Below are 17159 nucleotides of genomic sequence, written 5' to 3'. Positions count from 1 at the left end.
AAATTTCGCACAATTTCATCTTTTTTAAGTTATCAAATACCCTACAATTTTTTTTTTTAACCCAGTTCCAATTTAAGAAAAAAAAAAAGTTGAAAAAATCATTTATGAGAATCATTTAAAACATTTCCTACTGAAGTAATACTCTCTCGCGCTCGGAGAATATATGCAAATATCTTATCTTACTTAATTTGCACGAAAACTCGGTGTATACATTCAACCCAATTGCCCTTCACAGGGAATATCATTTGATCATATTCTCGATCTCTCTAACACATCCCAATCTGATGTCAGTCGTCATACTATGCTGGTTGCCACCATCTTCACGTCCATGGTTCTTATGTATCCTTTTTTTATTTATTATTAAGTTATGGTTGTATTAAGATTCTTTTTGTTTCGATTACATGCCTGAATATCATTTGGTTATTTCCAACGAATCGTTTTTTTTTTTTTTTTTTTTTTTTTTTAAGGTATGTTGTTGAATAAAAATGCATTGATTCAAGCTAATCAGCCATTTATTGTTTTTAATTGCTATTAACAGAATTAGCAATTTCTTATTGTTGTGATACCAATTCATTTGAATCATTTTGCAGTAATTATGTATTACCACTTTTCATCGTTAGTTATTAATATATATTAATTCTGTTTGATTTCTGTTTTGATTAAAAATTCTGCTATAATTGTTTGATATTGTTGAAGTTAATGAAATGTTAATAGTGATACAATTTCACCACGTACATAATTTTTGGACTACACATAGGACTATGTTTAGTTATTAGGCTTCTGTTATGCTTGCTAATATGCATTCTACTAGACATCTGTGATTTTAAAAGTTTTTTAACATGACTTTATAAATTTTGACTGCTTACGTAGCTGTGAGATCGACAGGAGACGTTGAATGGTGAATGTTTTAGTTAGGAAAAAATTTCCAAAATAATAGCAATTGTGTTTCTTAACGATATGCGTATAAAATTATTACTCCATATAACAATGGAAAGCTCATCTAAAAGAATCGCAAACTAATTTTCCAAGTTCAAATATTTCTGCCGCGTTCTCGCTTACGAATTTGTTTTTACCGCGCGCACTCCCTACCGAATTTCTATTTTTGCCCTCCCAAATTTCTATTTCTGCAAGCACAAAATATTGTGGAGCAACATTATGATCCAATATTCTGAGGAAGAATTTTACTTGCCCAGTTTCTTTTTTTTTTTTTTTTTTTGATAGCTTTCAGATAAATTCACAAAAGATTTCTTCGCAACTAGATGAGATCATTTGTAGCTTAATAAGTGATAGTATAAGGCTCATGTATGATATAGCAGATCAACAAGACTCTGCATACCGTGACAAAAATTCATCTGATATGACAAAAACTCGTCTGCTAAAAATTATCCTTCAGCTCTAATAAAATAATCGAATTTCCATTATTAATTGTTGTGGCGGTTATTATTTCATAACAGCCACAAACTATTTCTGTACTCTCATTTATATTTATTCAATTAAAAAGAGACAGAACAATCTTGCAAATGCATTACAATATTTCACTACTACCATCATGATCTCATGCAAAAATCATTTACATGAAAGTTGCATCATTTAAGACACATATGGAGTCTGAATACCTTTGACTAATTGGAAAAAATAAATAATACAGAGTGTCTCCTCAACTTTATAGAGCTACAGATGTTTTGTTGCTTCTCAAATATTGCCTATACATTCGCAAAACTTCCACTCAAAAATGATATAAAATGTGACAGTGAATATTTTTCGGTAAAAAGTTAAGTTACTAGAATTATAGTTTCACATCGAATTCCTTAATGGACCTAAGACGATTACCTCCTTTACCTTCTTTGAAACTATCTTTTTGATACCCATAGAAAAAATAATACACACCAACATTAAGATGTTCAAGATACAAATGAAATCTATGAACAGGATGCGCTTGTAACGAGACAAAACATCTCAATAATTCCACATAACTTCTTTCTTCTAGTTCTTGTATGAAGGGCCTAAAATAGAAAAAATCATCCGAATATAATACAAATTTGAAATATTGACCTAGAAAGCGACTAAAAAGGGTAACAGAAGTGTTACAGTTACTCCGGATGCTTTTTTACAATGAAAGCTAAAATGATCACTGAAATATTTGTTTAAGCATTTAATTAATGTGAATAATATGCATACCCATGATTTCGTGATCAGTTGAAATCAAAATGGATACCCGGAAAAATTTTTTGCCGGTAAAGTTTCCCGCAAAAAAACTTTTTTTTCTCCGAATAACCCAGGAAAGCGACTAATTAAAAATTTCAATGTGGGTTTACAAAACTCACTCTGACATACAAACATTTTCGGTGAGCGGAAGTTATCACAGTCAGCAGTCATCCACTCTCCTGCGTAAGCTGCGTAAACACAATTTTTGTTGTCTGTTATATCCGGTTGTCCTGTACGCCAAAAGAAAAAATGTGTTGAGTTCCATAGGTACTAGTATCCCAATATCAATCCCTCTTTCCTGCAGGAATATGCTACCAAATTTAATCTCGAAGTTTATATGAAATAAAACCAACTGATCCTAAGGTGATATTTTAGCCACGAACTCTCATCTACAATTCCATGCAATGTATTAAAAATAACAAGCAGTCAAATAGAAGAGAAAATCGTAAGTTAAGAAGCAAAAAGGATTTGCTATATTCTCAACATTTACCGTTTTTTTTTTTTTTTTTTTAAATTTGATAAATTTACTAACATAGTAACTAAATTACACTTCTCTAAATCCTGAATAATGAATTATAACATCAAATGTTATAGAGTCGTAGTCACCGAAATAAAATTATACCTCTTCACAATCCAAGCCAGAACGACTTCCCACCAGCAAGTCCTGTAAATAAATTTTTATTAAGCCTAACAAACCTTCAATAAAAATGTTCAGTCAGTTATAAAATTTCAGTAATGAAAAAATAGATTATTATCGAGTAGTTAACAATTCTCCCCTCAATTATGACTTTCAAATAAATTTCCATATAATTCAAAACACATATTTCTTTAAAGAAACAATAACAAATACTGGCTCAATCTTACCATAAGCTGTATGTGCCTCCTCCTTATTCCTAATTTTGACTATTTCACTATCCAATAAATTGCAAACTGTTCGGATTGCAAAACGAGGCATGAAGTTAGTAAAACCCTGAAACAGTACTACGTTAGTATGTCTGCAAGTCCTACTATTTCAGACAAATTAAGACTCATTCATTCTATAAATAGACATAGAAAAATATTGAATGATAATAGGTTTAGTATTATATATAATATAACTATTCTTAAGTATGACGTATGCTGCATGCATTAATCTCCTTGCAAATCTTTCTGCTCTACAATGACACCTAGTCATGCATAATATCAGAATGTTCAAGAACTTTCGATGAGATAAACAATCTAAGGTTAACGCCAACCCAAAATGACGATATAAGGCCGAAATTGTAGCTAAATAGATGATTAAAAAAATATAAAAACGAACCGCGATATAGCAGTAGTCATGACGATAAACAAATGATGTTTGACATTTCTGACCTAAAACAAAAATCATCTAGATGATGACCAGATAAAGAAACAATTTAATAATACCAGATATTTTGCAGAATTGAATTGCAGTAAGTAGAAAGCAGGAACAGAAAACATTGCTTGAACAGCAAAACTATCCACAATATTTCTGTTAAAAGGATAAGTTTATGTGAAAAAAGATGCTTCTAAAGAATTTCAAAATGTTTGTAGAATAAAGTACAAAAATGAACGAAACAAATAAAAGTTTCTTGGCACCACCCAAATTCAATATTAATTTTTAACTTTATCACTGAATTTTGAGCTAATTATGCTCAGCTAAATTAAGCCATAATTATACCCAATCAGAAACTGCATTTCATTCAAAATGTAAAAATAAGCAATATTTTCAATAAATCTTTTACACAACTAATAATAATATCTATTAAAAATGCTCCCTATTTAACAGTAAAGAACTGACCTCTGTATGCAGTGGCATTATTCGGAACGGATGACCGAGACACTTTTTCTGAAATAAGAGAAAAAAATAAATAGGAGATCACCAACATTGTCTCATTAATCGATGCAACTTCTTCTCTTATATCTTTCTATCCTTTCTAATACATATCGAACAGTTTTTTTTTTTCTTCTTTCTTTGTTTTGCCATACACAATTTCTTTTTCAATGATTGCTCCTGGTCTTTCCTGAAGTAATGTTTTCCAATTTGCGTAAAATCTCGGTAATATGTCTCTCCATGATTCATCTGTTACTAATCCATCATAACAAATTACTCAAATTGAACATTTTCGAAAAGAGCAAATTATCATTATTGTATGCCTCATTTTAATTCATAAATAATACTTAATTTTGCAAAAAAAAAAAAAAAAAACGTGATTTAATCTCCCTTTGATCAGGAATATTCCAATTCACAAACACTTTCTCGACGTCTTCTGTTCCTTCTTTAACCCAACCACCGCATACAGCCAAGTCTGAAAATCGTTAATATTAATAATAACAATGGTAATAATAATAAATTCATATTCATACGACATTCTTTCATAAGTTATAAATTACTTATTGCATGGAGTATATAACCTTCCGAGAGCAAGATAGTTCACTTAAATTTAGCTAATCGGAAAAACTTAGAAGACTGAATGCTATTCACTTCTTAATCTCTTGATGATATCACTTTTTTTCTGACCTTATATCAGTTATTTTTAATCTTTTCCCATTTTTTTTTAAAAAAGAAAAAAACCATGTCTATTGGCAGTTCCATTCACTTTACTAAATTAATAAGGAAAGCAATGATAGAAAATACAAGAAAAGCAGTAATGATAGAAAGTTTTTTTCCTTTAGTCTTATGTTATTCTTTTCTTCTTTTTTTTGCTCGGCTTTGACGTCAATTTTAGAATACGTCAGAAATTCGAATTCATTTAACGCAGTGGCATGTGTAATACTACTACTATTACTATCATCATTACGCTTTTTATCTCTGAACATTATATTACTGAAGCATATACCAACGATCAATCAATAAAGTCTAATTTGATCAGAAACTGGCGAATGCCAATGGAATCGTTTGCCTTGTCACTTTGCTGTCACCTTTTTGCAATATTCCAACATATTTTCTCAGAATTGATCATAAATGTCTCAATCACTATCCCAAACCTTCTATCTGACTTATCTGAATTCTGAATATTCATTTCTATTTCAATATTTCTTCACTATTTTCTGGTTTAAAATTATTGAGCATTGTAAAATAATTACACTTAAACATTATACTGATTGATAACTGTTAAAGACAAACATTTTCTTCTGCAAGGTAATTTCACATACTTTGCAAATATTATATTTTAGTAAGTATTCACAACACATTTACGCAAAAGACGTATTACATAAAGCATAAACATCTCCAAAAATTTATATATTTGGCTTATTTTCCTAAATTACTCACTGCATTTTTGATACAATTTTATATCAATCATTTGAGATAGAATAAATTATATCTTAATTACATTCTTTAATTACACAGAAAAAATTACTGCATTTTAATATTAAAAAACATTAACTTTGGTATAGCTCAACTACTCACAGTCATTATATTTTGTCTTTGTAAATATAAAAGTTAGCTAGCAAAACTATCTTTCTTACCAGTATGAATATGTTTGCAACGCGACACCACGGGATAATCATTCCAATTATTGCAACTTTACATTATTTCATCGAGGATGAACATAAACAATATTTGATCTTTTGCTACTGTCATTTTATTGTTTATTTATTTCGAGCTGCTATTTCTGAAATGATACAAATAATTAGAATTATTCGGTTTGTTTAATAGTAGTTTAATATCACTTTTTAATTGATTAAGTAAAACTTTAATGCAGAATATTTCCAGGCGATTTCTTCTAAATTTCAATTATTATTAAGTACATAGAGTCATCTTTTTATGTTAGGTTTATTAAGAAACTTTGAGTCACCAAACGAAGTAGCACTTTTTCTGTATTAGAATTTTGATTTATATAATATCAGCAAATCCTCACTTTTGTTAAATTTTGTTTTTAATTTTTGGCATATTTATTTTTATTCCTTTTATGGGGAAGTTCAGGTGGAAACTTTTACAGTGATTTACAAAACTTCAATTCCTTTGAATTCATTTGGTAATGGATTGGACCATTAGATAAAGAAAAACAATGAATTTACATTTCCAGTCGATATACTATTTCTACTAATTACACTTTCTAATCGATATACTATTTCTACTAATTACACTTTCTAATCGATATACTATTTCTACTAATTACACTTTCTAATCGATATACTATTTCTACTAATTACACTTTCTAATCGATATACTATTTCTACTAATTACACTTTCTAATCGATATACTATTTCTACTAATTACACTTTCTAATCGATATACTATTTCTACTAATTACACTTTCTAATCGATATACTATTTCTACTAATTACACTTTCTAATCGATATACTATTTCTACTAATTACACTTTCTAATCGATATACTATTTCTACTAATTACACTTTCTAATCGATATACTATTTCTACTAATTACACTTTCTAATCGATATACTATTTCTACTAATTACATTTCCTAATCGACATGTACACATGCAAACTTAGCAATAACAAAGAGCAAAACGTATCCAAAATTGGTGAAATTCATTTACGTTCTAAAGCTTTCACTAAATATTTAGCAGCAAATATAGCAAGCAAAAAAAAAAAAAAAAATTTACTAAAAAGTAAAAAACTGAAATTTACCCTAATGTTCCAACTATCGATCGAATATCACTTCAAATCATTTTATTCGATGTTAAGATTCAAAAATGTAAAAAGTCCATTTGCTGGTATTTCAACTTGACTTCAAACAAACATTTGAAAAGAGCTTTACTACCCTCGGAAAAGACAACGTGGGAAAGGCAAATAGGCGGTATTGGTGAGGTACAATTCTTTCTGCGTTTTCTCCTTTGCAACTGCTTTCACATATTTCGTCAGTGAAAGTAATAACGTTGTGGAAATTTAATATTCAAATTTAAATTAGTTACACTTAGTAACAAATTAAAAACAGTAGCAATTTACACAAAATTGGTTAATGAAGAAAACTTAATGGTTGGCACAAGATGATAACAAATGAAATGCTATCAAAAACTAAAAATCATATCAAAAAGCATAGAAAACTGCTGCATAAACAAAATTAATAAAACTGAATAATAAAAAGAAATAAAAATTAAAAAGAAAAGCAATCAAAATTAATAACAAAAATACACAGACAATAGAAAAAACAAAAGAATAAATAATTAGCAAAAATTAAATTAGCAACGATAAAAACGAATCAATTAGTAACAACACGAAAGTGTAAAATAAAATTAATTTCACTATTCTCAAAAAGTTAGAAATTACAATGGGTACAGAAATAATTCCTGACTACTACCAGTTATTAGAAAAAAAAAAATATCATAAACATCTGTTTGATATGGTAAATGCAAACAATAATTAAATTGAAATAATATTAAAAGCAGTCGTAGTTTTACAAATTTATTCGTTAAAATTCATACTGTCAACATATGCATTGTGTTATTAGGATCACAGCAAAAGTAATGAAATTATCGAAAATAAAAAAAAAAAAAAAAAAAAAAAAATGCGACTTTTACTTTAATCAGAAAAGTAAAGGAGTGGTCATTGGCGATCACTCGAAAATGCTACGCAACTTTAATGCCATCAATAAATTCTCGAAAATTCCTTTGTCCTACTTATTGTGAGATCACTCACAGGTGGTATTACTGCTTTTGCATGTTTCGGTGTTCACTAATTTATGCACCGACATTTTTATCTTTTACATATTAAACTTTAATTCTTATGGCTTGCTTTCCTATTTTATTTAGGTTAATTGTAGTTGTCGTTTGTTTACAATTTAGTTTTTCATCTTTTTACTGTTTTTTTTTTTGCAGTAGAACAAAGGGTTTTATCTGCAATGGATTTATTTTTAACCTATGGTTAATTTATGGTTTGAAGTTTCTTGTCCTAATTTCTTTGAAGATTTTGTTTTTGAAAAATTTACAAAAAAAAAATTTTTTTAAATTTACTTTCTTTTTTGTAGTAGGTAACTCGACTTTTTTCCTATTTTTCTATTAAATTAGCTTTTTTTCTCTTTCTTTTTTTTTGTGCAGTGTCTTTATCTAGCAATTCATCTTTTCTTTTTTTTTATCGCTAATTTCAATTTTGCATGTTTTTTTGAAAAAAAATTTTTTTGCTTGCATTTATTATATTTATTATTTTACGAAAACTTCGCTTATTTTATGCATCATGTTCATTAAATCTTAATTCTCGAAAGTTTCCCCTAAATATTATTTCTTTTGATTTTTTCTTCTCTTTTTTTTAAATTTTTTAAAGCTTGTTTTCTTGCTAATGTTCAGTTTTTTCTCACAGCCTGCACTTTTTTACTGCATTAATTGCATTTTTTTTTTAATTCTGTCACCAATCTCATTCATTGAGTGCATTTTTGGTATCATTTAATACTAAAAATATTGGTAGTTAGACATTAAAAACTAATGCAAAACCGTTTAGCAAGGATGCTTATAAGACATTATACACTTTTCTAATATTGAATGATTCAAATCTAATGAATCTGAATGCAAATAGCAGCAAATGATGAAAACAAAGGAAACCAAAATTGAAAAAAAAACTACATTAAAGCACAAAAAAAAAAAACATAAAACTGATAAAAAACTATTTGTTACCACTTGCTATTATTTTCTACCAGTTTTACTGCCACTTCTTGTTATTTACAACCACTTGCAACCACCTGTTACTGCAACCACTTGCGACCACTTGTTGCTGTAACCACGTGCGACCACTTATTACTGCAACCATTTGTGACCACCTGTTACTGCAACCACTTGCGATCACATGTTACTGTAACCACTTGCTACCATCTCCTGCTGGAACCACTTGCAACCATTTGTAGATACCTGTTACTGCAACCACTTGTAGCCACCTGCTACTGCAACCACCTCCTACTGCAGCCACTTGCGACCACCTGGTATACATTGTGGTTTTTTCTGATATACGTCACCTTCACATACATATAGGTCACCTGACAGCTTAAATAATAAAAAAACATTAATAATTATGTTTTGGTAGAGGAATTAGTAAAATTTTTAATTAGTCATACTTTTAATTCATTCTTGCAATTAAAATTAACGTTTAAAATACTAGAACTTTTTAATAAAAATAAATTTTTGATCCGATTTACATAGAAAATAACGCGATTTATCATTTTGCATAAACTGAAATGAAAATTTTTTATTGACTTAGTAAATTAGTACCATTTTAAATTTATATACCGCATCTTCACTTCTTTAATACTTAAGTTCATATTTGAAAAAGAAAAAACAAAATTCACTTTTCAAAACAGGAGAAAGAATTTCAGCAGTACATTTTCGTCAAACAATACCCCTGAATTTTAAATTCTTCATGAATATCAGAAAGTAAAAGTATAGAATTTTCCTTTATGCCTTCGTTAGCTCGTTCGCCAATTGTCTCTGGAAAACTTCGGAAAAAAAGTTCTTCGCAAACAATAAAATAACCTACTGATAGCTTAAAAATATTTTAAATGCCCAAAAAATGCCTAAAACTTAAATCATGTCAATGCCTCAAAAATTAATAAAATAATTGCCAAGAATTAATGAAACCACCCAATATTTTAAATTAAGTGTAGTTGTTAAGTTAATGATTTATTACAACAACAACAACGACAACAAATGATGCATCAACCGTATTACAATCGATCGCTAAATCGACTGAAAAAGCTGATTTTAAATATTACCAGTCACTTTTGAAACAAGGATAGCGGCATGAGACATATTACCTAACTATCGGGATATTATCCATTACCATTAACATATTCTTTGGGTCAGTGACCTCTTTCCGGTCACATCCTGAATGATCAGGATGATCTGTGTAACATACAAAGATCAATCGAAAAGATCTCTGACTGACTGTTAATTCAAACATGCTAACAGTAATTTTCAAACGATGATACTATTTTATAATCCATCGAGAGTAGCAATAAAATATATTGAATAATTAAAATGATAATCTATTCACTTGCACTAAGTATATTATTTAACATAGAGTTGTTTAACATGTCAATACAGTAGCTTTATGCTTAAACCAAACCTTTATTAGCATAATTTCAGTGAAATCTAATGAGCGACAATCGAGAAGCTCATCGTTACTAAATCATAATGTTGAATTATGGGAGGAAATCTCGGAGAGAGCATTTTTCCGCGATATTGACAACAAAACTTGAATTTTAATATATTATGCAAATATTTTCATTGATTTTTATCTCTGTTCGCATTTTAACATTGTTAGTTACAATTATCCCATTTTAAAAATGAATAAATTAACAATAAGTATGCTTTCTTTTTCTATCAATATGAATTTTTCCCGGTTTTTTAAAAAACAAAAACCAATCTTAGTATACTATAGTAAATTATGAATTGGAAAATTCTGATATAAATGAATCAAACTTTTTTAAACAAAAATTACTGTCAACCGACTGTGTGGAAACCACCGATAACAATATTATAACATACAACATAACGTTACTAATCATATGTTAAAGTTACTAATCATATGATAAATGACCTATCGAATATTTTTCCACTTTCAAAATATTCTGCTTCTGTGCATTTATCTCATTTCACAAAAATATTCTCATCAGTAAGCAACCACAACCAGATTTTGTTCACAGGGTACTTCAAATCAAATGCATTGAAATTTAAATGATATGAAGTGTCGAAGTCGAATTTCAGGAATAAATTTTCGAAAAACAAACTATTTTTGATAAGTGAATTTTTCACATATAGCATTTATTTCTTTTAATTAGAATCTGAATTAATATTAGTACTGAATTGTTCTCACACGGAATGCTTAAGTATATAAACGATATTATTTGTTTTTCTTTCTTCCATTAGTTATCTCACGGTGATTTTCAGAAATTTACCTTTTCTCTTGCTGATATTTTCAAGGAAATGCAGAAATTGCTTATAACCTTTCAGCAGAACTTTATTTCATTCAGTCTTACAACATCAAAATCAGCTTTTTCTCTTTTCTGAAAAACAACCTTCAGATATCATTTCTTCGCTAAAGACAATATTTGGATTCAATTACAGCCATAATCACCTCAAATTATTAAGCAGTGATTTACAAGTAACCAAAGAAATGAGCAATTAATTCAGTAATTAAATTCTTCTTTTTAATCGTGTAATATTCTTCGCTTCCATATGGTAATTTCATTTCTTAATTTGAAATTAAAATTAATGATAACTTAAAGTATCTCATTTAAAATTAAAATATTAACTGAAGTTGAAGTTCTTTCTATTAATTTCAAAATTCAGAACAACGAGAAAGATTATTCACTGATAACATGATTGTTCGTTATTACTGCATTGTTGTATTATTTCTAATATCACCTCTAAACTGCCATGAAGGAAATACGACAAATGTATTTGACATAAGAGACGAACAGCATATAATTATAAAATATACAGTAGCGACGGTGATTTTTTTCTCTGTGACATACGGTATTATTAGCAATTTTTTAATGGCTACCGTGTGCTACAGTCGGAACAATCTTTACAGTCGTCCATTTATCCTTATTGTATCCCAAATTATTATTTCTAATTTAGTGAGCTTTATTCCATATGTGATTATTCTGTTGCCTGGAATATTACTGAATAAAAAATATGGTAAGTAGACTTTTATTATTATTATTTATAGGCAAGATTTAAAAAAATAAAAGATTAGCCTATTATTGATGAATAAAGTGGTATCACCTGACTGATAATATCATTTGGGAATTTCTTTGAGAAATTACACTAAAGTTTTAAATTTGCTTTCATAAACTATTTTGTCTAATTTCATAGCCTACAAAATGGCGTGGATGAACGACGTATTCTGCAAGATCCGTACATATTCAACTATCGCCATGGTATATTTTTCATTTTTGTTGACGCTGAATCGCTTTATAGTCATAATTTCACCAAAGTACAATGTACTTTTCCAGTCAACAAAGCTGTATTTCTTACTTCTTCTCATGTGGATGATATTTTTTGGTATGATATATTAAATTTTACGCAATATTTTAAATGATTATTCTACTTATAAGTAAGTAGCTTTTGGAAATTGACGATTGTTCATTCTGGGCGATTTTCCTTCATGCCTACATCTTATCAATTTTTGGAAGACATTTTAATTCAACATCCTGCTCCTATTTTATTACTGTAATTATAAATACAATTATGAATTTATACCTATCACTGAGTTTTAATTTTCAGCAACTTCATTTGCTGATTTTTATTTCTGTGCGAGAGATTTCCAAGTTTCTACTTTGCACTGCTCAGAAGATTATACAAAACGCTCAGGCGGAAAACTTTTTAATAAGTTAGATTTAAACACTGTTTTAATTTTTTACATCAAAAAGTTTCAGAGTTCAATTATAACGAATCATCAAAACTTTATACTGCTTCAAACAATAAAATGATATTTTAAACTTTTCCTGTAACTGTAACAAGAAATCAAAATATCACAGTCATTTCATTTTCCTCTATGATTAATTAAAATCCATTAATTAGTTCTGATCAGTTTTCAGCTTTCTTATTATTTTGGGGCTATCTTTATCTACTACAATGCTTGTAATGTACTCAGCAATTACTTGCAATATACGCCGTCGTTTTATATCAGTTAATAATGAAACACAAAGTTGGTGATAACAATGATCGTTTTTTTCTTCTCCTATAATCAAAATAGCATTTTAAGATTTTTTTATCTCCATAACATATTGGAAACAATTTTTGGTAGTTCTAAATTTACTCAGACAATTTCAAAATTTACTTTTCTTTTACACTTTTCTTCATTGTTCATCTCAAATTAAATATGAAATTTTAGAAACATTTGCGATAAAAACGGGACCTAAAACATATACTTTGAGAACTGCGAAATACGAACGATCAATGTTAATTCAAGTAGGATTAACTTCTGGCGGATTAATATTTGGAATTGTAATATTCAGTATTGTGCCATTGGCAAAAATTCTCGGTCAAAAAAGCTTAATTGTAGTAAACATTTTCCAATGTTTCTATATCATTTTATATCGTTCTACATTACCAACAGCTTTTTTCTTAACCAACGAACGTGCTCGTAAATATCTACGTGTACTTTTGAATACTAATGTAGTAAAATCTATCCAAATTCTTACCAAACAAGTTACCAGGTAAAGATATTTCACGTAAACCTAATTTAAAGCGTAACGTCTCTTAATATCTTTCAAATATCACTGATAATTCTTTCCAAATGTTAGATGCATCAATACATGGTCCTTTGAGTATTATCATAGCAATGTAATAAAATTTGTATCATTAGTCTTGTTTCAAATTTATTTGCAATTAATGGCAATTGGTAAACTGATAATTCCCATGAAATTTTGAAGCAATTTAAGGCAATTTTATTACCATTCGAAGATTTGTCCATTGTTGTCGAATTCAGTGCTTTTTTTAACACAATCAATTATCGTAGATTTTTCAATTAATTGAAAGGTTAACTCCGAATCGAAGATAATAGAAACTGGATTTGTGTGACAAATCTGAAATAGACTTATAAATTTACCATATGACATACGGATCTCATAAGTGATGGGCAGTTATAATTTCTAACTTTTTTAGAATAGTGAAATCATTACATATAAGCGTATGGAATTTAAAATGGAAAAAACTGATTGCACATTAATAACAAAATGGTGCTGAATCTGTTTATTTTCGATGTTTATTATCATATTGTCCACTTTAATCATCGAAATAGAAAAGTATATAAATGAAATAATTTCGTGAAGCTAATTTGAATCGATTGTTTGCGATTTGAACAATGCAATCATTTTTCTTTTTGTTTGAAAATAATCTGCACTCATTTCATTGTCAGTCTGATTCTAGCGTTTATCGAATATGTAATTAAACTCTTTTCTATGCATGCAAATTGCATTTAACAATAGTTATACATTAAGTAATAAATTTGTACAGTAATTTTTCCGAAGGAAAAAAAAACGTAAATGTAAAATATTATTGAAGCAATATAGAGTAACTTGTAAACGGATAGCAGTTCAATGTCAGCCTCATCGATTGCTATCGAATTGATATGCATTTGATGATCGTTTTATAGAGGAAATTTTTTTTTTTTTTTTTTTTTGCATTCTGATCAATAAATATTGGAAATTGTTGGATTTTATTTTATGAATTGAAATGTCAGACATATTAGAAGTTGAAATATCAGAAAGAAAGAAAACAATAAACTTTAAAAATGGATTTCTAAAAAGTTTTTCACCACTGAATTGAAAGCAAAATTGCCTATTCACTTGGATTGCTATTTTAATGAGAATAAATATATTTGATTTCATCATTATTATTAATTTCATCTTGCCTAAACAACTACATATCTATCATATTAACAGTAATTTTTAAGCTATGAAACTATTTCATAGTCCATTAAGAATAGCAATAAAATATATTGGATGATTAAATTGATAATCTATTCACTTGCATTAAATATATCATTTCAAATGGAGTTGTTTGACATATCAAAGTAATGTTTCTATGTTTAAACCAAGCATATATTAGTATAATTTGATTGAAATCTAATGGGTGACAATCGAGAAAAACTCTCGTTACTAAATTATAATGTTGAATTATGGAAGGAAATCTCGGAGAGAATATTTTTCTGCAATATTGCTAACAAAACTTGACTTTTAAGATATTTTTCAAATATTTTCATTTATTTTTATTTCTGATCGATCACATTTTAGCGCTGTTAATTGAATTTATCACATTTTTAACAATGAATACGCCCTTTTTTCCATTTTACTTGAGCATAAAGATGTATAGCATTTTGAGTGAATTATGTGTTGAGAACTGCCTTAGAATTAAATTAATCCTAAATATTGTTTCCAATAACAGTCAGTCTCATAAATATAGTTATCAAATCAAATGCACTTTTCTTTCAAATAAAGAAATTCTCGAGCTTCTTTAAACTTAGTCAATTATTTTAAAGTCTCAATTAATTAATGATGTGACTTTGAAAAAGTAGCAATTGGCAATAATATATCATTTTTTTTATTTTTCATGCATTAATTAATCATTATTCATATGTGTTCGTTATCTTTATATTATCTGTAAAAATTGTTTGAAATAGTTTAAAATATTTTTCAGATAATCCAAGCAAATTATAAAGGTGCATTTTTTTAACACTATTTGATCAACTATCGCCAATAAAAAGTTGATAGTCATATAAATTTAATAATTTTAGAAGAAACGAGCTGATAAACACCTGCGTTGTTTAATTTTCATTCTAACTGCTTAGAATTTAAGTCTAACAAAGTTATGAATATATCAGTTTCATAACCTTTTCCTCATATCACCTGCTTTCTTCATTAAAAATTTTCATTTTGTCATTTTTTTTTTCCTTTTTCCATCATTCTAAATTATCCTATATTGATGGAAAACCGAAGAAATCTTTATTGCACATTAAAAGGTTTAGATAAAGGATTCATGTTTCAAAAATGGGAAATAGCAAAGAAATAAAGAATTAATTCCTAGTAATGAATTATCAGAAATATTCTAAACATGAAATGTGTAATAAATATTTTTTCATACATTACCTACTCTACCTATATTAAATGTCTGATAGCTGTACTAACTATTTGTTCGAAAGAAAATTACAAGAAAAAGCTTGCCTGATAGTTGTACTACTAAAATTTAACAAAATAATTCAACATAAAAGTCAAACAGCTCAGCTATCAAGTTTTTGTACAGAGGTAAATTTAGCTTCAAAATTCTTCAGAGAGAAAAGAAAAAGACAAACTTAAATATTGTGTATAAAGGATTTTAAATTTGAACACCTATCATATCTCTGATAATAGTAACTACCATTTATGGTTTCTTTCTCTGTTGAGAGATTTTATAAATACACAAGACCAGAAAATTCGATACATACCTAAATTTGCTCTTTTGTAGGAACTATGTAAATGGGTTTTCGTCTACTATTGATTCGTTTTCAATACGCACCGGGATCGTAAGACAAATCGTAAGACGTGTGACAATCAATTTCCATTGAACATCGTAATTCCTGAAATGATTGAGATACAATTAAAAAATTATTTAGAAAAACAATTACTTAGAATTTCATTACTCATAAATTACTTAGAAAAGTTATCTATCCGAGTTGCTCTATTCAAATAAAAAACAAAATAATTTAAGAATTTTTGAAGTCAGTATTTTTATGGACATTATGTAAGCATTTTCAATTCTTTTAATAAATTGAATGATGTATAGTACTTCAGATTCAGGTTTCAATATCCGATCTACTTTTCAGATATCTTCATTTTTATCTCCTTTCGAATTTTAATGTTCTTAATTACAATTATCACATTTTTTAACAATGAATAAATTAAATAGATGTGCTTTTTTTTTTCGTTAAAATGAATATCTTCCGGTTTTTGGAAAAACAAAAAACTAATTTTTGGTACATTATACTTGAATATGAAATATGATGAATTGGAAAAACGAATCGGAAAAATCTGATATAAATGAATCAAACTTCCATTATATGGATATTATTGTCAGCTAATGTGTTATCGATTTAGTAGAACTGAGAGAGTTAATGATACTTTTTCCTTCATCCGAAGCAGTAAGTAGTGAAATGTTTATCGATTAAATGTTTCCTAAAATAAGTTTTCCAATTAATCTTTATGTATCATCATGTCTGATAAACTCCGATAACAACATGACAACATACAACAAAACACGTTAAAGTTGCCAATCATATGGTAAGTCACCTATCGATCATTTTTCCATTTTCAAAATATTCCGCTTCTGCGCATTCAACTCATTTCACAAAAATATTCTCATCAGTATGCAATCATAAGCACCAAAATTTGAATGATATAAAATATCCATTCCAGAAATAAATTTTAGGAAATAATTTTTTTTGACAAAAAATTTTTCTCACATTACAATTATCTCTTTAATAAGAATTTCAGTTAATGTTAGTACATAATTGTTCTT

The 17159-nt window shown here is 28.1% G+C and overlaps 2 protein-coding genes across 2 annotated transcripts; both read right to left on the bottom strand.

Annotated features, from left to right (window-relative positions):
* Nucleotides 1-1786: 1786 nt before the first annotated feature.
* On the bottom strand, nt 1787-2332 carry Bm14313 (Uncharacterized protein; the record flags this gene model as incomplete). Its single annotated transcript, XM_043079761.1, has 2 exons — nt 1787-2003; nt 2325-2332. 2 exons carry the CDS (start codon nt 2330-2332, stop codon nt 1787-1789), a joined length of 225 nt encoding a protein of 74 aa, XP_042935695.1.
* A 2119-nt stretch (nt 2333-4451) lies between these two features.
* On the bottom strand, nt 4452-5718 carry Bm1532 (Uncharacterized protein; the record flags this gene model as incomplete). Its single annotated transcript, XM_043079760.1, has 2 exons — nt 4452-4514; nt 5677-5718. 2 exons carry the CDS (start codon nt 5716-5718, stop codon nt 4452-4454), a joined length of 105 nt encoding a protein of 34 aa, XP_042935694.1.
* Nucleotides 5719-17159: the final 11441 nt, after the last annotated feature.

This window comes from Brugia malayi, assembly GCF_000002995.4.
Source record: "Brugia malayi strain FR3 genome assembly, contig: Bm_v4_Chr3_scaffold_001, whole genome shotgun sequence".
Lineage (NCBI taxonomy): Eukaryota > Metazoa > Nematoda > Chromadorea > Rhabditida > Onchocercidae > Brugia > Brugia malayi.
Note: the sequence above shows the minus strand (reverse complement) of the source record. Positions and strands in the feature narration are given on the sequence as shown.